The sequence below is a fragment of the Zonotrichia leucophrys genome, chromosome 4 (assembly GCF_028769735.1).
Source record: "Zonotrichia leucophrys gambelii isolate GWCS_2022_RI chromosome 4, RI_Zleu_2.0, whole genome shotgun sequence".
Taxonomy (NCBI): Eukaryota; Metazoa; Chordata; class Aves; order Passeriformes; family Passerellidae; genus Zonotrichia; species Zonotrichia leucophrys.
This window is the reverse complement of record NC_088173.1, coordinates 57,094,436-57,115,677: the sequence shown is the minus strand read 5'-3', so window position 1 is coordinate 57,115,677 and position 21,242 is coordinate 57,094,436. Positions and strand designations below refer to the sequence as shown.

Sequence of the window (21,242 nt, the reverse complement as noted above, 5' to 3'; positions counted from 1 at the left end):
TACATACTAGTAAGTGAATTTGGTTTTCATTAACTAATCTTTTGATAATCTTCTACTTGCAAGTTTGCTAACTTGCAGACAAGGATTTCATACTCCTAAGTAATTTAATCAAATTCTTGTATAAAAGGAATGAGCTTCTGCTTATGGTTCAATAAAAATATTTATTAAAGCCTTCATCTTTAACAACTGAAGAAAATGTCTTCTGCCTTTAAAAAAAATGGTGCTGGCATTATACAGATATAAAATAGAGCAGGATATGAAGCAGCCTCTTAAAAATTGAAGTATGGTCTCTTCACTGATGGCTCTTAGGTATATAAAATTTATTCATAGCTAAAAATTCGGGAACTGAGGTAGAGGAATTTTTTTTATTTACAAGTGTCTTTTGAAGAGGAAGAACAGCTGTAGATAAACTGACTAGCTACAGGGATACCAAGGAAACATTTTACTCTGCACTCTCGCTTATGTGGAGATGTGTAATGCTTAAAGTGTGAGGGTCCACAGGGAGCTATAAAAGACTATATAAAAATCACCTATTAGTACTAAAAATTTATGCTGTCAGTCTCTTCCTTAGCAGTAATTAGTGCTTTTAGGGCAAATAAAGCTACTAAAAATCATGTTATTTGATTTTTAAAATACTTGGAATAGTTCAGCAGTGAGAGAAATCATATATTTACACCTATATAAGCAAATTTCTTGCAGTATTCAGACTGGTCTGTACTACCTATTTCGCACAAGTGAAGCAACATAAATCCATATAGAGAGAACATTTTGGGGATAAGCATGAATATACACAGCCAGAGCAAATTCAACATTGGAAACATCAATGGTGTGAACTCTTGTGCTGTGTACAGCCTCTATTAGAGGTCTCACTTCAGAATATGGCATATGAATAGGAAATCCAGAGACCTGGAAAAGAAAAGAAAAGAAAAGAAAAGAAAACATGTGAGAAGAAAAGATGAAGGCACATGAATAAATACATAGTTTAAAAAATTTACATGCTAAATAAAACAAATTCTCTATTGCCAGCCTGAAGTGATGCAGGTGATGCATAGAAGAACCTATGTTTGTATTTTGATAACACCTCCCTTTTTCACATACTCCAGGGAAGCTTCTGCCATTTTTCCTCTCTAATTTGGTTTAAGTTCTAAGTGAAGTTCTTTAGAATTCACTAGAATGAAGTTATATTAATGAACATGTGTAGTGGGGCTTCATTGTTTTTTAGCCTTGCAGCTAAAAAACACTCAGGGGCTGTTTTAAATCACTGTTCTCCTGACTTGGGATTTGAGTGCAAATGTCTCCTGCTCAACAGGAACTGAAGCCTCAACTCATTTTGGAGCTGGCCAGAGCTGCCAACTGTCCCAGGTGTTCCATGTGGAAAGCAGAAGGCCCTTCCAATAGCCTGGAGGAATAATGCACAGGCACCCAGTGGCTGCAGTGAACACATCAGTCAATTTTCTTCTGTCTTTATAGAATGAAGCAAAGACTAGAAAGCTGAAGAAAAGCATGTTGTGTGGGCTCCTGCACCTGTGAGCAGACTGTGTGTGGCACTGCTCAGCACCAGCAGCAGGTTCCTGCTGACCCTGAGAGCTGCTGCACCAGTCAGCCCCAGAGCAGCTGGTGCTGGGAGGCTGCACTGGTGTGGATGTACTGGCTGTAGTGGCTGCTGTGCAGCAACACGTGTTTCTGCTGAACATCAGAATATAAAGTTAATTGGGTGCATTGTTGTTTTATCTTCAACATTACAAATGAAATAAACCAGATCATCACTCCTTCACTCTATTAATATTATAATGGTTTCTCTTTGGTATAAAATCTCTTGTGAATTTTGGCAGTAGAAGAAATAACTAGCCTAGGACATTCTTCTATACCACAGAAGGTGATACTAAAACCTAGGGATTTAACTTCTTGCTTGTATGCACAAGGCATTTATGTTCACAGTGTACCCTGTAATCTCCCAGCTGTTTTTGCAGCTCTGCCTGGTGGTCATCTTCTACATCTTTGCCTTGATTTTGTTCCAGCAGTGGCAGAAAGTTGCGCAGGGTGGAGGTGCAGTATCTATTCCAGCGTGTTGGGCGTGTTGGTCTCCATTCCATAATCTTATCCTTTAATATTTTTTCAATCCTGCAGTAAGATAGACTGATTATTACAGTTCTAGTATTGGACATCTGAACTGATCTCCCTTGGCAGACAGTACAGATTCTGAGAACCACACATGACCTCAGTTAAACTGCAAGTGCAGAAAAGCCAACACAGCTGTGTAGTAGTGAGTGCACTGTCAGTGTCTGCATGGAAAGCCATGGAATTAAAACACCTTTTAGTTTACACCCTCTCCTCTCATCCCCCCACAGCATTTTGTTCTTTGTGAAATGGCAGAGCAAGGACTGATTAGTTCTTTCTACCTGGCAATCTCTATTGAAGAAGAGAATTTTAAAAAGCCCTGAAACAATAGCTTCTGATTTTTTAGGCCCTTCTCCTGGCACTGAAAGCAGGTTTTTAGGAGCCAGGCATGAATACCTAGGAATGCTCTGGTATTAGCACTGATGGCACTTGTTCTGGAGGTGGCATTACCTGCTCTGCAGTTCCAGTGCAGCAGCCTTATCCGAATGCTCATAAGTTAGTTCTTCAGGCTAGTGATAAAAATATAAATATTAAAACGTGCAATCTCTTCTAAATATATAACAATGTAACTTCAGGAGTTTCTGCCTTGATAATGCTCAGAGAAGTTTACAATTATGCAAAAAGAATCTATTCTTTAACAGAGACATGGTGAAAATTTAACTAGATATTTGTGTGTAATTCTGGGGTTTTTTTCCCCCAGTAAATTTCAACTGTTTACACCTTTCATAACTGTACAGGAATTTATGGCTTTTTACTAGTGATATTCATACAGCTTGAAAAAATGCCTTCTTAGCCATGAGACAAAAGTTGACTTTTTCTTTATAATACTGAGCTAGTACTTTAGATATGTTTGTTTAGAGATTTCTTCCATTTACTTCACCGTTGCCCTGAGATCTCAGATAGAGGGCAAAAACATTAAATCTGTATGAAGTCAACTTTTTTCAGTATTCCTGCTTTAATTTTTTAAAGGAGTAACTAGGAAATCTTTTTAAAAACCAATGCTATTACATAAATGTACTTAACCAAAGAAGTCCAAAGAACTTAGTATGTGCATCTTTATACCAAGTCTGTGATGTCTCAACCCCTCTTTTTGAGTTGGCAATAATCCATCAATACCTGAACACTGCGGAGACCAGGGAATGGCAAACTTCTTGAAAAGAAAGGCTTCCAAAGTTTTGGTTTGCTGATATCAAAATATATCCTTCCTGGGGAATCATATTCTTGCATATTAAACCAAATCTGCAGGAAAGCAAATCTGGTTTAGCTTTCAGCACATAATCAACACCTATGGAACACATTCCACTTACGAAGCAATAAAATCCTATATGATGTTAACCTCCTGTAGCAATTTTTTCTGCTGTTCTGAGCTGCATTTCTGCCCCTCTGGACTGCTGCACAATTCCTTCTGAATTCTGATTAGATTCCTGCAAGAGCCCACCCCAGTGCTGCTGTGGCTGTGATGCCTGGTAGCTGCTGCACCCCAAGAGTACTGCTTTTTTAAATGTACCTTGCAGAATACAAGCAGAGACTGCTGACACACAAGTCACAGCTTCTGTGCACATTTTGTCAGAAGTGGAACCCATGTCTTACACTCCCCTTCTTTACAGACATTCATTTTGGCCTCTGTGCCTGGTCTGGAGCATGCAGGCACTGTAGGATTCTTGTTCTACAGCCTTTAAATAACTATTTCTAAGGCTGCAAAATGTACCACCACCTACTATGTACATGTGTGTGACTCTTTGTAACTGAGGTTCTGTGCAGAGCCTTCTAGGACAGCTGGTTCTGCCCCAGTTGGGTGTGAGCTGGTGTGACCCTTCTGGCTGAGACTGCCCAGTCTCACTGAGACTGGAATTAGGCGCCTTGAAAGGTTGTGGTGTGTTCTGCAGCTCAAGTAAGTCCTTACTTGCTTCTGCCAGCAATTAACAACTGAGTTACATTTTTCTTAACTGCAGGTTTAGCATTGCTTACAAAAACACCAAACTAAACAACTCTACCACTCCCCAAAATGCTTTCAGTGAAAGAAGTGACACTTTTAAAATAAATGTGCTTTAGAATATTAAATTTTCATCTAAAGTTAGGCTCTGTATTTAGAATAGAACATAGAAGATTAAATAACAAAACTCATAATGCATGGCATTCCAAAAAACTGAGGAGCAATCTTTTAAACACAACTTCCAGTTTCCATTCAAATAAACACTGGGGTTCTTTTTTTAAGTTTGCCTTCTATTTTCTCGTTTTCAGACTTTCATGCATCTTTCTACCTCATTATCGTGCCCCTGTTCGTGTCCCCAGAACGTGGGAGGTCTGGCTCCCAGCCAAGTCAGGGAATGCTGCTGCCAGGACACTTCCAGGTTTCTGAGCCTCCCAGCACAGGCTCAGCTCTCAGCCTGTGGCTCCTCCTTCACCTGCCCAGAGCTGCACAGCTCTGCAATCTCTCCTCTCTCACCCCACCACCTCTGAGAGTTTACAGACACACAATTAATCATACATTATGAACATGCACCAGTACTATTTGTCAGTTTTCAAATAAATGGGGGACTTGATGCCAAGCAGAAAATCAGTGTTGTTTTTGTGCCCTGAGGTGCCAGCTCTGTGTTGTGCACATTGAACCATTCAGGCTGTGTCTAATGTCACATGGGCAACTCAAGTGACTCTTTGTACTTTTTTCCTCATTTTTCAGTCCCATTTCACCTGCAAACTATTATCTTTGAGGAATGACTACTCCTCACCTAAGCAGCTGTAATCTTAGGCCACCCACTCTGGGAAACATGTAAATAAAACTCAGTAATGAAAATTATATTAACAGATCTCTTGATCTACCTAAATGCTGATTAAAAAAATCTTTCTTATTTAAAGTAGCTGAAAAACCTACTTAAGATTTAATAATATTTCTGATAAATGATTGCCTAAACATGTTTACAATGATGAACAAATGATGCCAAAAAATAATCAAGTTATTAACTCTTTTGTGTATAGAAATGTGACAAGACTAGGCACACGTACATTATCACAGCTGATCAGACAGTACACATTTTGTAAGGGGCAGAAAGTATCATACTGCCCATAAAAACATCCGGTACTGGGGTTCCAAATTACATACTGACTTTGTTCCAAAGTTAATACATATGCAGTTGGGCCCTAGGAAGGAAAAAAAAAAAAGTATGAGAAAGATGTTTGAAAACTGGCTACAAGTATGCTTTGTTTTCCTTGTAATACAAAATTTTTACTATTGAGTTTGATAGTGCTTTTTAGGGCAAACTGCTTGGAAGAATTGCCAGGTTCATTACAGTTCAACACTTACATAATAATGTGGGAGAGAAATGTCAGACATGCAGAGCTCCAAGCCATTTTTTTCATATAGAATCTGAAAGCTCTTGTCTCAGCAACAAACAGATGTGAAATTCCACATACAGGAATGTTTACTAGATGCACTTCAGTATCAACACATCCTGCTTGGCTACTGCCCCAGCTCCCATCCATGGGCAACCTCTGAGCTGAAGGACTCCCACCAAGACAGCACACTCTGTGTCTCAGCCACCAGCCTCACTCTCAGGCATGTCAGGAATTTTCTTTATATTAAAGCTCTCTTTATATTCTCTATCAGGAATCCCTAAGCTGCTCTCCTGTGTTCTTGTCATATCTTATATTTTCTTGAAATTCCTGGAGTAAATTCCCTCTGTACAAACTGCTTTATTAATGACTAGCAGCATCTCCATCAGATCTTGAGGGGAAGGAATGTATCTGAGTACCTGCTCCTGTCACTGCAGGATCTCAGAATGTGCTTAAGAAAGGAGCTTAGATGGAAATTTGTACCAAAGAAATCTTTCATATGTATGTAGAAATTTGCATTATAAACAGCTAGCACCTTTTTAAAAAGAGCAGTATAGGTTAGTTGGAAATCTGAGTACTTCCCTGAAAACAAAGGCATCTCCCAAGCAGTAAAACAAGCTGTGTTTCAGTTCTGGGCCAGTCTGAGCCCAGCTGCTGCCACAGTGGCTCCCAGCAGCCCAAGGCAGATGTGTGTGACCACTAAGGATCCCTGGCATGCCCCTAGGCCCCTCCTATCACCTCTGAGCCTGTACCAAATCCCACACTAACTCAGACTCTGTGTATCCATGACTGAGATGCTGTCAAGGGACTGTCTCCATCAGATACACCATTTATACAAGCCAAAGTCAAATCAAGGGTTACAGATGCTTGGTACTGTATTGTGCTAACTACTACCAGTTTAATCATGGAAACTGAGGTCCAGGAAAAAAACTCCAGACATATACTAAGATAAACTTTCAATTTTTTATTTACTTCTCTGAAAAGAATCAGTGCCCAGCACCAATCTTTAGATAATATCCTGGAAAAACATCCCAGCAAGAAACAGTGGCCCCCAACAATGGACAAAAGACTTCACAAAAGACAAGTTAATACTTAGGCCAAATGGAAGAATGCTCTTACCTCAGGAATGGCATTTCCAATGATGAGCCAGGCTTTTTTCCCCATTCCAAGGAAATAATTACACAAGAGCACGGCGTGTTCTTCCTCATCTCCCGCCAGAAGATAAAGAAATTGCTAATTGAGATATTAAAAAGAAAAGGTTTTTCTAGGCAGTTATCAACTTAGAATATTTGATAATGTTTCTTAACACATCTGAAGAAAGGAGTCCTCTCAGATCTTTGCAACTGATCCTTACTGTTTATTGGTCACTGCTTCAACACACAGGATGAAGAGTGAATGGTGTGAGAATATGTGAGATCTGAGATCCTATCACAACAACCAGGGTCTCTGTATTTTTTAGAAAGACCATTCTCCATAAAAGTTTTGAGATGATAAAAACTTCATCTATGATAAACAATGTCTGCTGTTATTCTCTAAATTACAGGATTTGTGTGGCAGAATACTAAATATCTCATTATTGCTCACACTACATGCAATGTCTTTCCTGTAGTTCCTTGGAATGACAATGATCCATTTTAAGTCTAGTTGTAAAGTCTCCATCAGTCAGCATCCCTTCACTTAAGCATGTCTATGACATCATGGACTGGTTTGTAACTGAGAAAAAATGGGAGATGCTTTGAAGCCCTAACATATTCTTACTTACTGAAACCTATTAAAGATAAAACTTTTGGCTCAGATCAAAATAAGCAACTTCTTTCAAGCTTTGGTCCTTATCCTTTAAAATAAATGGCTCAAATAAAAATATTCCTCACAATAACAGAATCACAGAATAATTTATGTTTGAAGGGACCTCAAGAGCTAATCTAGTACAACCTCCCTCCAAAAACACAACCGCTAGGATGTACTATCACATTCAAGAGGATAAAGAACTTCTTTTTAATGCATTGCTTACATCTGATGTGCTCCATAAATCACAAATTCCAGCAAATGACACACTATCTGGCAAAAAAGGAATCAAAGCAACGTATCGAGCCACCAGTTCCTGCAAGAAAACAAAACAGAGCAGGTCACCCCTTTAATTCAAAATGCTCTAATGTTATACCAGATGTGAAGAATATTGCTGCTTCCACTCAATAACAGAACACTGAGTAACCTCAGTACAGTAGCAGCTAGCTCATTGTAGAATTTGTATCAAAGACTGATATGATTTACTGCCATTGAGGTTTGACAATTCTTTGTCTTTTAAAGGACAGTACTCATTAATACACTTATTTTTTCCCCAGAGAAAACAAATATTATTTTGCAGTATCATTATAGTTGGACTTACTGTGTATTACACATAGTCATTCACAGTCATTACTATTTTTATTTTGTATCTGTAGTTTTTCCTTTGCAAAAGGTGCAGCTCTACATCAGAGACACAAAGCTGAGATTTGCTTATGTGCATGTGCACAGGCAAAGAAACAACCATCTTGCAATCTGTATCCCAGAGACTTCACCATCTTTTCTAAGTACTTACTGCTGCTGTTTGAGATCTATTTGGGACAGCATCAAGAAGCTCCTGTGGTGGATTCAGAGGTTTGATATATCTGGTAATAAAAACTGTTTTTCCATCAAGGTCAATTACAGTTGTTAGGCACTGGCGGCTTGGAAACTTTGATGTACATTCAGCTTCATATTTTTCTGCTGCCTGGAGCAGTTTCTCATCTTCTTGGGTATCAAACTTCAAAAGACAATAGAATTTATACAAAACCAGTTTTATTTATAGTTTGGACTTAAGTCTTTACTATATTTAGCCATATTTCACCATTTAGAGGACAATAAAAATATTGTTAAATTCTTTTCTAATAGCACTTTGAACTTGCCTTTTAGTATGAAGTTTTGCTTACAGACATAAAAGGAAGACCAAGGCAATGGAATATCAGGTAATTTGCACTTACTTATGAATGCCCATAATGATCTCTACATATAAGCTGGCTTTATTAAAGCACTGAAGAATGCAGTGAAAGTTAGCCATCAGTTAAAGTTATGGCCAAGAAACATGGGGGCATGAGGATGTAACACCCCATATTAAGTAAAAAATAAACAATTATAGTTAGGTACTAATCCTATGTGCTATTCCCACAGCACTCCATTGAAACCACAATTGACATTAAGCATAAAATCCCAATGATTTTTATATAAATAATACTGCAACAACACTGCACAATGCCAAAATATTTGCAGAGAAGGTTAGATAAATCATTATAATTCAAAGGTGTCTAGAATTTCCACATTTTTAAATGGGATATTTTCAGAAGCAAATGTATGTCTCAAAAGCACATATTTATTATATAACAATGACAATTATTTCATGATGATACCTAAGATGTCATCTTTTAAAGGTATTAAGATTGGTCAAAAGGATCTATTTAGAATTCCTTATATACTTCTAGTGGTGCTGAGAATTAAAGTTCATTCTTTGTAGTATTTTTGTTTAAAATAAGTCACTTTTGTCATTTGTTACTCTTCTTAAACTAACCTGAGGTGGAACAGCTGGGCACTGCCCTGCAGCTAGAGCTCCAAGTTAGAAGAGAAGGCACACAGTGGTGATTCTTCTCAACCATAATTAGGAGCAGAAAGTGGAGCCTCTGGCATGTTGTAATGTAAATGTAGCAATTTACTGCAAATATTACTGGCAAATAAACAATTACTATGTCACAGTCAAGTAACACAAACTGCAAAGAGGTTGCTGAATGGCACAAACCCGAGCTAAATCTTAAACTGGGAACAACAGGAGTATCCCAACTAATTTATTAATGTTGTACCTTCTTAAGCATTTCATTCATCTAACAGAGGTTCAGGAAGGACAGCAGGAAAGAGAGGAAAAATAAGTAAAGAAACAAAAAAGGTATCATAAAATTAAACTAAAATTAAGCTTAGCATCCTAAAGCCTAAAGCACTACACGAGCATTTCAAATTAACTGCAGGTCAAGAAGAGGAAGAAAGTATGGCAAATTATTTAGGTTTTTTTTTTTTTCCATAATATGCCAAACTCTTTCTATAATAGGTGTATGTGTTGCAGCTGGAGAGTTGCAGCAAAGAATTGTAATGACTACTGTTGTTAGTCTAAGGCACTTCTGGTTTACTAATGAAACTGAAAAAAACAGCAGCTGTTGTTCAGGAATTATCTTCAAGATCTCGAGGCATGCATGAAGCCATAAATAATAAATGCTCATTTGAACAGTATAAACACAGAAGCAAGAAAATACTCTTTGCACCTGCCACCTCCTTTTTGTCCACTAAATCCTTTTGTTCACAAATACTCACACAAATGCTTTATTGTTTACACAGGAACAAAGAAAAACTACAGGCTCCCAGATAGGAATGCCAATTTGCTTTCTCTGAGGACTAAAATTAGATACCTGGGCAAAGTTATTTCTCATGCATTAAGTGCACACCTCACTTAATGGTGCATCTAATTAAACTGAACTGAGATCTTTATTTCAAAAAATTTGAAATAAACCACTCCAAATTTGTATGAGTGTCCTTCTGTACTTGTTCATGTCCTTTGGTACACTAAGGAGAGCTATTAATATGCACCTCAAGAACTGCAGCACTGGAAACAAAGAGCAAGAGAATGATGAATTAGTGATTAGTTACCTTCTCTCTGACAGACTCTCCAGGGATGAGCTGTGGTTCAATGGTAATGAACAGAGTTATATATGAGCCCTCACTCAGATTTCTCACAGAATCAAAACCTCTCTCCATGCCCACGCTCTTTTCTTTGCTGTAGCCAAGGAGGACTGGAGGAATATTGACCTTAAATGTACCATCAATCTACAAGAGATACAGAGAAATACTTCTCATTAAAAGCAAAAAAGCAAAAGTTCCCTCTCACATGAATTTGCTACTTGTGTCTGCATATTTTCTTCTTTTGGTTATTAAAGTTAGAAAATGATAAAATGAGAGAATATGACATTTATGTTGATTAACTGTGGGGAAAACACAAGGTATCTCACTTGTTAAATGTATTAATCACAACTCGATTTCAGCCTCTCTTGCATATTATGAACACTAATATTTAATGGAATGGAAATCATACACACTAGTTCACAGAGAAAGAAAGAGTGCTGGCCTTCCACTACTTTTATTTCAAACAGCAAACTCTACATGGCTCTGTTTATCTGGAAAAATGAAGAAATGGCAAAATACAGGTTGGATGACTATTCTTCTCAAGGCAGCAGCAGACCAACAGGCCTTTGCCTATGAGTGCTGTGGGAAGGATGCTCCAGCATCGCAGACATGGACCCTCTTCCATGCACAACCTACTGATGCTTCTTGGGTGGAACTGGAACTGGACCATTTATCATGCTTCTGTATGGAAGTGCTCTGCCAGCCCCACCAGCCCCTGCAGCTCCCCCTGCTAGCACAAACACAGAATAAGGACTTTCTGAAGGGCTGCCTGAGACAAGAGATGGCAGGCCCACACTTGCTTGGGCACCTTTCAATAGTGGAAGCAGCCAGCTTTAAAAGAAAAGCAAAATCAGTAAGCTCCTGATTTGGACACTGTTGAGGCAACTGCCACCAGAAAGGGTATCCTCAGTGGATGAGGGAAATGGGAAATGAACAGATGACTCACTGGCATGGCTCATCAAACAGTTCAGAAAAAAATTAAGTTCTCATGAAGAAAAAACTAAACATATCACTCAAAATTTCTGCTCCAGTGTATTAGAACAGGATGATGAAATGCTTCATTTGCTACTGAAATTTAGCTGCTTAGATGCACCTTGATATAAGCACTATGGTGATCAGGCTTTTCCAAATTCCACATGAAATCCTATTCAAATTCAAAGAATTTCTACTGCTGGGAAAATCTGTACAAGCACTCACACTCTGCTCAGGCAATCACAAACTCCAACACCTCCTCAAAGAGACTCAGAAGTGTATCTGACCGGAATTCTGGAGCTACTCTGGTTCTACAGCAGAAAGACCAAGAAGCTGAGGAACAGAGGTTGACATGAGTATGGGAAATCCTTAAAGATGGATCGTGGATGGTGGCTGCATTGGTAAGCAGTCTGCTAAAATGCCAAATCTGCCCATTAGGTATCTCTGTGAGCAGACACACTTCTCAGGTGGATTTCATTCATTCAACATGGAACAATTCCCTAAAAATGAGCACTGAGTCATGTTGTTTCCTGTTTGCTGACCTACAGCAATGGTGATCACATTATGTGACATTTTCTGCACAGGATGGTCAAAGACTCATGAAAAGAAAGTCAGATCTTACTACTTACATCTTCTTTAAAATCAGTGAAAGCTTCATGGTACAGGGCACCACAGCTCTCAAAGAGAAAAATTAACTGAATAATCTCCCAAGCTGAAGAGCACATATTACTAATGATCTAGCAGAAACAAGCGGACTAAGCCTGGTTAGACACATACTGTACAAAATTTCTCAGCACTGAAAAGTGCTTTCATTCTTTCCTGAATCCCATGACAATCACATTCTGTTATGCTTTGCAGACAGCCCAGTAAAACCACTTTGATCATCAAGCACTGCACTCAAATCAAGTGAGACTCCTACAGACTTTCCCTCCACCCAAAGCTTCTGGGAGGCTCAGAGTATGCCCTGAAGTCCTTCAGGTTCTGAAAAGTGCCCCTTAGGGCCACAGAACAGCAAATGAATGTGTCATTAGGAATGCAACCGATGCCTCAGTTTCTCACTTCATGAAGATTCTGACTTGTGTGATCAGATGACTTGATCTACACCATGCAGAAGCCCTACAGCTGTGTTACAATGTGATAGGACTATCAATGGAAAGAAGTAGCTTCCTTAAACTAAGTCCAGGATGAGTGGCTGGACAAAAAAATATTTCCTCTGAAGAAGAGCGTGTTTTACTACTACTCCCATGACTAACTGTGGCTATTTCTTGGAGAAAACTTCTCTTGAAAAGTTCTAGAAATGAAAGAAAGAAGGGATTGGGAGAGGCAAAGACCAAAATCTTGTGATTCATGGAAAGTGTGAAAAAAAAGTTAAAATTTCCTCTCGTACCTGGGTGATTCTATTCCTAGTTCATCTATCCAGGCTGTGCAATACCACAGCCCTCAAAAGCCACTGAGAAAACCACCTAAAAAAATCTGTGCTTTTAATGTTGCTACTGAAGGAAGTCAGGCTGCATTGTCACATTGTCACTGTTGAGTATATTTTATCTCTTCTCCCTTCCAAACCTTGAACTACTGGGAAATACTCACCAATCTGTCAAAAATCCCAGTGGTTTCAAAGACATCTTCAAGCATTCCATAAAAATAAACTAACAATTACAAAGAATATAATTAAATCTGACATTCCATTTCCAGCCCTTTTCCATTCTCAGTTCTGTATTTTACTTCAAACAAAATCACTTACCCTTGCTTGAAAATATATGGTAGTAAATGGAATCTTAACACATCCCAGCCAGTGTCTCTCAATACGAGTGTGGATTCCACTTCCTCTCTCATGATCATCCTATTAAAAAGTTGCCCAACATAACACTTTGTAAGACATCTTCATTTCCTTAAATTCAATCAACAACTGAATCCAGGCATTAATAAAACTTCTGTATTAATTTCCTGTAAGTATCAGCTCCATTACTTGGGCAGCAGTAATTATTCTGCACAATTTCAAGCTCATCTGATGCTGAAAACATGTAAGAACATCACAGTCCATGACAAAACGTGCTTGCACTTTAGGGTTTAAGTCCTGTATAACCTGTGATGGAGAACTTAAAGCTCTGACAAGGAGTCCACAACACTCTTCTCAGACAAAGTAAATGAAGCTCTGGTCTTCTAACAAAATATTTCATTAATATTTAGAAAAGCTTTTTGAAGTTAAAATTGTAGGAAAATCTAAGTAAACTCTGTGAAATGGAAAAACTGTTTTCATGTGTACTGCCTATCAGATTTCCAAATCTTTCATGATCAGCCTAGAATTATTTTTAAAAAACCTCTGGCATGACATCCAAGTTTCAAGCGTGTAGCCTTCTTCCTTCTGCTTCATCAAGTATCATTTCAGTTTTGAGGACAGAATTCTGTTTTCAGTGAAGTGTGTGCATTATTTATTTATGGGCTATGTTTTCAAGAACGTTGAGTGCTGCTATTTTTGTGTCTGCTGAATTGACTAGGAAAGCTTTCACTGGATTCAACAGGGGAAGGAGTTATGCCATCACTGAGAGCTTACAAAAATTTCTTGTTACTGGTACTTGCAATTCCTGTCTCATTCAAAAAAATTAATGCAAACAACCAGTAGATGGTTTGGGCTTTTTTTTATTATTTCACCAAAGAGCTTGTAAAACAAGATGAGACAAAGCATAACAAGATAGTTAGCAAAAAATACAAGAACTGGGATCACTCATCTGGAATGATGTAAAAAGCTCTGATTAAGGTTAAGAACAGAAGTCAGATTCTGTTGTTGATGTCTCTCAATTTTAGGATCTTCATTAAGGATCAGTAAAACATATTACACACTTGTGATGTGCTCAACTCTAGCAGCATTTTATGTGGTACAAGCTGAATTTGTGCAAAGGTTAACACTGTAAAGATTGCTCCCTCTGATAACCTTGCAGTATTGACTAGATATAAAATCATAATTAATGACAAAATAGAGAAAAGAGAGGCACAGGATGGGGGAAATTATTACATGGAAAAGTCTTGTTCTGACAACTTCAAAACGCTCACTATGTTCTCTAGTGTACAATGTCCTTCAATTATGAACTCACCTCTACAGCATCATGAAGTACTTCATCAAAAACATTAATGAAGACTTCATCTTTTACTGACTGCAAACTGTGGGTGCTGTAGTCACCATTAGGAGCTCTGAAGAGGTTAAATAAATCAAAAAAGTGATTTGGACAATACAGGACAATGAGGATAAATATGCATGCTCAAAATGAACTATTATTGTGCAGAAATAATTTGGTTTCATTTTGCCATACCTGAATGGAAGCTCAAGTTCCTCATTCCAGCAGGGGCTTGGACCTTCTGCTGTTGTTGTCCTGCAGACTGTTCGCTGAAAAGAAACTTCTACAAAAGGACGGACCAAAACCTATAAATAGATATCAAAACAAAGAAAACAGACCTCTGGAAATTCATCAGAGCACATTAAATTACACATTTAAGCATTTAGAAAAACATATGTTGTGGCAATCAGGCTGGTTCTGCCCAGATATTAATTTAATACACCTTAAATATTGCACTTCATGGGTTTCTAAGCATTTATGAAGAATTCATAAATTCAAGAATTCGTATTCTTTAACGAATATTTTATACACTAGCATTTCCAAAAATTTATGTGCATTCAAAATCCTTGATGTATTTATATACACTGTCAAAACCACATTTTCTCCTGAGAGTGGAAAAGGTACAGGCTATCTAATCAAGGAAAGCAACTGAATCAGAACATGTGATCCAGACAACAGTGGAAAAAAGTGCAGTTGTATCCTCTTATCTGTAATCCAAGAAGCCTACAGCTACAATCCCAGCTGTCCCTGAAACTGGCTCCTATGACAGATAAGCAACCTCATCTAGACAAAACAAACCCCTAATGTGATTAAAAATGCCTTATTTAACATTCAAATGCATATGGCAGAAGCTTTTCTACATTTCAAAAAGCTGTAATTTTGAAGGAAAATCTCAAGAAAAACAGTAAAAACCCTGAAGGTCTTTCATTTTCATTCAGAAGGATGCTGGATTTAGTTTTAAATAGCAAGAAATTGAAATTTCAGTGTCAGCCCTAAGAATGGCTGTGCTGGTTTAGACCAGGGGTGTACTGGACCCAAAGTGCAGCCTGTGAAAACAGCCAGCAGCCAACACACACTGAAAAGTAAGAACTGAGCAGGCATAGATGGTATTTTCTCCTATTACTCTTCCAGACTTCAAACATTTTCAGATGAAAGATTTTCCAAAGTCTGTAATGATTTTTCTATTAAGTAACTCCCAATGGATCACTCTTCACATACTTGTCCAATACCCACTTCAGCACAAAGCAACCTCTTTCATCCACAATACATGCAAGCAACTTCTCTGGGCACGGGCCAACTGCTGAATGCAGAATCACAACTTTCTTTTGAACCTAACTCCTACCAGCTTCATTTGCCCATCACTCACATTTGTGCTTACAGTGCCAGGAAATAGTCAATCCTTATCCAGTGTCTATGATTGATGATTTTGTGCCTTTCTACCATATTCCTCCTCCTCCTCCTCTACTTGCAGTTATGGGTGCTCTGGCTCAAAGTCCCACCATTTTTCACTGGGCAGGAGCCATTCTGTATATTCTTCTCTGAACCTTTTGCAGCTTTACTGTCCTTTTGGAGATAAAGGAGTGGGCAAGGAAACCTTGCCAATAAAGTATCTTTCTGAGGGTGAAAGCTAGTGTCTGTGGAAAATGCTCACAGCTTCCCAGAAGATGTCAGTTTTGTACCATACCTGGTTGAATGCCCAGTCTGGGCTGTTGGGTGGGCTCTGAGCTGATGGAGAGGCTGCAAACATCTCATTAAAGGACCTTGAAGATTTTGATGGCTGTTGAAGTTTGCTACAAGAGGAAACAGACAACAACAACCAGGGAAGACAGAGAATTCATTACAAAATGTGAATCCCTCACATTGTCTATTAGCCATACAGAATTCTGGAAATACTGATGGTTTTGGTTACAATTTTAACCTTGGGAAGATATTTATTAGATCAAATAACACAAATAAAATGCCAGAAAGGGGTATTGAATGTATACTTCTTACAAGCCTCAGTGCAAGAGTACTTTGTGCCTGGAGGCTCTCTTTTCTGAAGGGTTTAATAACTGCAGACTTTTTTGTTGCCTGCCCCACACAATCTCATTGAGCTACAAGCTTTTAAGTTCAAGTACTTGAAACCCTGCAGAATTCATGAGCAGTGTAGATCTCATGGTTTTCATGCAAGGCCTCTATGGCAAAAAATAATTCATATGAATATTACAGATTTGTGTGTGAAATAAAAGACAATATATGTTATATATGTTAAACATTTATTTTTACAGCACTTCCAGGTAACTTTTTTTTTGTGGTAAGACCACATTATAGACCATAAAAGAGTAACTATTCACATATAAACAGCTCAAAATAAGATGTCATATAAAGCAAAAGACTGGATGGGGTTTAAATTATTTTTGTAATTCTGGTAAAGAATTGAATTTTCCATCTTCTTTTTCCTGTCAATGAATTGCTTTTCTCAGTATCAATTTATTTACAGAGTGCAGCAGAACCTCTAATACAGCAAGAGAAAGAAGAGCTGACAATGTTGAATTCTGTAACTGGCCAGCTTGGAAATACCTCTGAGTTAAATGCAAGGTGTATTAATTGCAAATGCAATGTAATTAACACTACATTAATACACTGCCTTTGGAGCTGAAGCAGACTGTTCAGGGTCTCTACATGACACACAACCATGCAGTGCAGGCATTGTCTTAATGTGCCTGAGTGTAAAGGTCACCTTTAAAATCAGAGCCACATTAGGCTCAGTCTATTAACTTAAATGGTTCATCAAGGAGAAGATCAACATGCTGCACTCAGGAGACAAATATAGTACCTCACAGTGAAGAACTGAGTTTTTTAATATTTGGTTTTGGTATTTAATTAATATATTATTAATTAAAATTTCCCTGAGTATCATCAAGAGGCTTCCTTAAGGGATAATTCATCTGGCCTTACCAGAGTTAGAATGCTGTCAAAGCTGTAACTGATCTTTCTGACAGTTTCTGGTAAAACATGTCTTGAATTTCACAGCTACTAAAAAATTATTGTATTAATCTACAGACTTACAAAGTATCAATCCTTTATCATCATTTGTAAAAAGAGAAATGTATATATGTATGTTTTTATCATGAGAATCAAAACAAACACATGGCTGAATTGTAAAATCTGTTGCTTCATCTGTCTTCAAAACAGTAGAAGCCAGAAAATGAATCTGTACTGGAAAGAAGCTTTTAAACATACCTCATCACTGGTTTTCTCACTGGAATATCATAGGCTCTGATGATGTTCACTAACAGTTTTATGTCTCCATCTGATAAATTCTGTGCTGTGACCTTCTTCCTCTCTTTTCTTCTTGGCCTTAATGGTCGTTTTGGCTCTGCCAGTTTAAAGAGGCCAAGTCCCAAAATGCTAATAATCATAAACCAGGTATTAGTCAGTTTTGCACAGAATCCAACAGTCCAGTGTTACCATTACACACATGAAAATTATGCACTAACATGAACAGGAAATATTTGCTCCTGCTAGTGCCAAACAAAACTCCCTGAAATGTCAAAATGTTGCAATTGTTTAGTGCTGCACTAATCCATTTCTGTCCTATATTTCAGGAATTACAACTTTAATGTGCAAAAAAGATTGGTTGTTTGGCTTTTTTCCCCCCAAAACTATGCTAGGTGCAGAAAAGACAATTACACAGCTTCAAGACAGACCTAAACTACAGTGCTATAAACACGGGATCTAGCAGATGAGGATATGCACTGTACAGAAGGGGCAAAGCATCTCTCTACACAGCTATGTACACTGAATAGCAGGCTACAGGGAGGAATCAGAATCAATACACCACAACATACCCTGGACCCTCAGAACTTATAACCCAAGGCAAAGCAGAGCCAACGGAAAAAAGAAAAACAGGGAAAAAATAAAATGAAGATGTGTGCTTCATGTATGCAGATGTATGTAATGTTTACATCATTGATATCAACTGCAGACATTCCAAAAACACATTTAAAAACTGATAGCTAATGGTATTTCTTCCTTTAATAAAGACCCCACAGTAATTACTGTTAAAATAACACAAAATCATGAGTTACTGAAATATCCCAGTAAGTGAATATTAAACAAGACACGGTGTATTTTAAATTCAGTAACCATAAATCTTCACAAATAGAATACAATATGAATTAGGATTCATTATGAGAAAATATAAATGAAGCATTTGATTCTAAACAAAAAGCTAATTGTAGTTTTGTTCAGATGTTTCTCTACTGTGGTGTGAAAACATCAACTAAAACCAAGCATGAAGCCTCTTGTAAGAGAGCAAGTCTCTGTGTCTCCAGCAGATGGGACTGTTTAGATTTATACAGCTGGCTGAAAAACACTTTGACTGTATAAGGGTGCTGTGTTTAGAGTGAACAGAAGCAACTTCTACGTGAAAGAAAAAAAAAATAAGATTCACAACTTGTTTACTTACACAGATTTTAAGTGAACAATATTAAGAATCATCTATGCTGGGATGATTGATATATGTTAAAATTGATAGGTATGTGATTTGAAACAAAAATCTAAAGAAAGTGCTCAAGTAATAAAAGAAACAATTATCTTAGAAGAGAAAACCAGTAATTTCCAAACTCAGTATATTTTTTGAACATAAACAGCATATGACAACATTCAGCATCAGACGTATGTGGGAAGTAAAACAAAGAAAATTACAGTTAAAAATCTATTGCACATTATTTACAGGGCATAGGCACTGACTGTAAGGAGGCATCACCTACAGAACCAGTCAGTAATAGTGTTACTAACTCTGATAGTTGCCTGAAAATTGGAAATATTCAATCTGGCACCAGCTGGACTATGCTCAGCTCATCAGAAATGCATCATATCCTGTTATATCTTATTTACATGCTGCTACTTTATTTCTGTCAAAACCAAGCTTTTTATTAAAGAAGTTTTTACTACACTTTGTTTATCAATGCACTGTACTGGCAGAGGTGTACACAGAAGTGTTTATCAATAAACTGTACTGGCAGAGGTGTACACAGTGATTGCAAGTTTATCTATCATACTAAACACAAAGTCACATCAGCTAGTCACATTACACACTTTGTAAAACAGAAATTTAAAAAGCAGGTGGTTTTACATTAATTTCTTTTATTTGGAACAAATAAAGATAGGTCCTTACCCCAGGCCTGGAATCTCCTCTTCATTGACAAGGTCAGAGAGAATGAAATGGTGCTTTGCTATGAGGAAACGTTTGATTACTGATTCTCGAACCTGTGAACAGGGAGGGAAAAGGGACAGAGGTGCATTTCTAACCCAGACCCACTGCCAATATTTGCATTCTGATTGTTAAACACAAACAAAACATCCACATACATATTCTTCATTTTTTCTGAATTTCATGAGGGTCACAGTTGAAAGAAAAATTTCTTTCCTCCAGCTATTTCTTTAGAATATAAGAGCAGCTCATTTTACCAATACAATGCTTCTCTAGAAACAGACTGGCTAGATTAACAGAAGAATATATGAAAACATACAATCAAAAATTATGCCTTTATCTGCTTACAGCTCACCATCAGAAACAATTACAGAAACAAATGACATCAACAGACATCTATTTTCCACATCTAAATGAAATTGCAAAAAAGGCTGTAGAGAAATCTTTACAGCATCAGTTATGTGGATCAAAAGAAATACTTTGGGCTATAGAACTGGTGAAGCCTGCATTAAAATCCTGTAATTTCAAATAAATGTTTAAAATTCTTAGTTCCTTACTTACCTTTGTTGAGGTCATAGAGTGAAGCACAGAGATAAAAGTCTTCCCTCATCTCCTAACGAGGATGTGGAAGCAGACTGAAAGAATATTGTCTTTATCCTTTTTTCTTAGCACTAATGCTAGTAGTGGCTTTATACTCTGTGCTAGTACAACATCAGAAGTGATACACATATAAAGATCACATTTTGGAGTGAATTGAATTTCGGTTCTGATACAAGAAATCTAATTTTCTAGCCCATCTGACAACTTACAGAAATGTAAAGTATCCAAGTACTGTTTTAAAAAAGGCTACTTGTATTTAATCTAAGAAAGAGGCAAACAAAGGTATTATAATGTATGCTATTCTGTACTACACCATTACTATTCAGTGTGCTGTAAAACCCATATGTTCAATGCCATGCAAAACATATGGGGCTGACACAGACATGACAGCTTTGTCAAAAATCATTTTTATACTCATAATGAATCTGGACTTTGGCAGTTGCCTGGAAGATTTAAACACTTTTTTCTCTACTCTTCTTTCATGAAGCATTCTAACCAATAATTTGTTTTGTCCTACTTTAATTCAACCATATCATCATATTTCATGTTTTACTGGCAGGCTAGGATTTGATACACTTTTTGATATTTACACAACTGGTAAGAAACTGGCAGCCATGTTTCACACTTGCTTTTTTGTCAGTCTGAAATTGTAAACTTTTGGTTAGATGATGAATATTTTCCTTCTTTTTCCCTAAGGATTAAAGAGAATGTCATCTTAATATAATGAAAACTAGAAAAATTAATTTAATCAATATAAGGGAAGATGTTACTGTAATACCACAATGAAGGTAAATGTGACAGATGATATGCCCTCTGCCTTAGGCTGCAGAACAAGACTCTGTGTATTACATTAAATGATTTTTAGAAGTGATTAGGGCCACTTTCTGGAGCTAATTAAGTTCTTAGCATCACAGCCTACAACAAAGAAAACAGGGAAGAGGGAAATCACTGAATTCCTGGGACTCAACAGTATAAAACTCTGGGGCACTGGAGCAAAGAAGAATTTACAGAACTGACAGAAATACACAGAATGGCTTGTCATTTTGTATATTGCATCCTTCTCAATAGCATTAAATAACACAGACCTCCATTTGTTCAATTACTCCAGTTTCAGGCCTAAAAAAAGATGTCTGTAGGTCACATTTAGAGATGAATCAGGTTTTAATATTCAAGGAAATAAA

At 37.4% G+C, this 21,242-nt stretch overlaps 1 protein-coding gene across 2 annotated transcripts in view; it reads right to left on the bottom strand.

The window, feature by feature from the left end:
- Positions 1-305: 305 nt before the first annotated feature.
- Positions 306-21,242, bottom strand: part of CC2D2A (coiled-coil and C2 domain containing 2A) — a 56,681-nt gene continuing 35,744 nt past the window's right edge. Inside the window, exons 20-35 of one of the 2 annotated variants that reach the window (XM_064711808.1) lie at positions 19,426-19,517; positions 17,487-17,654; positions 15,949-16,054; positions 14,460-14,569; positions 14,244-14,340; positions 12,896-12,994; positions 10,150-10,326; positions 9,315-9,335; positions 8,027-8,230; positions 7,460-7,549; positions 6,568-6,681; positions 5,122-5,256; positions 3,235-3,357; positions 2,569-2,627; positions 1,944-2,121; positions 306-906 (exon numbers count right to left, since the gene is read on the bottom strand). In XM_064711808.1, coding sequence (XP_064567878.1) covers positions 718-906; positions 1,944-2,121; positions 2,569-2,627; positions 3,235-3,357; positions 5,122-5,256; positions 6,568-6,681; positions 7,460-7,549; positions 8,027-8,230; positions 9,315-9,335; positions 10,150-10,326; positions 12,896-12,994; positions 14,244-14,340; positions 14,460-14,569; positions 15,949-16,054; positions 17,487-17,654; positions 19,426-19,517 — 1,962 coding nt within the window. In that variant the 3' untranslated portion in view covers positions 306-717. The remainder of the gene's footprint in view (positions 907-1,943; positions 2,122-2,568; positions 2,628-3,234; positions 3,358-5,121; positions 5,257-6,567; positions 6,682-7,459; positions 7,550-8,026; positions 8,231-9,314; positions 9,336-10,149; positions 10,327-12,895; positions 12,995-14,243; positions 14,341-14,459; positions 14,570-15,948; positions 16,055-17,486; positions 17,655-19,425; positions 19,518-21,242) is intronic. The other variant, XM_064711809.1, reaches the window with a different exon arrangement.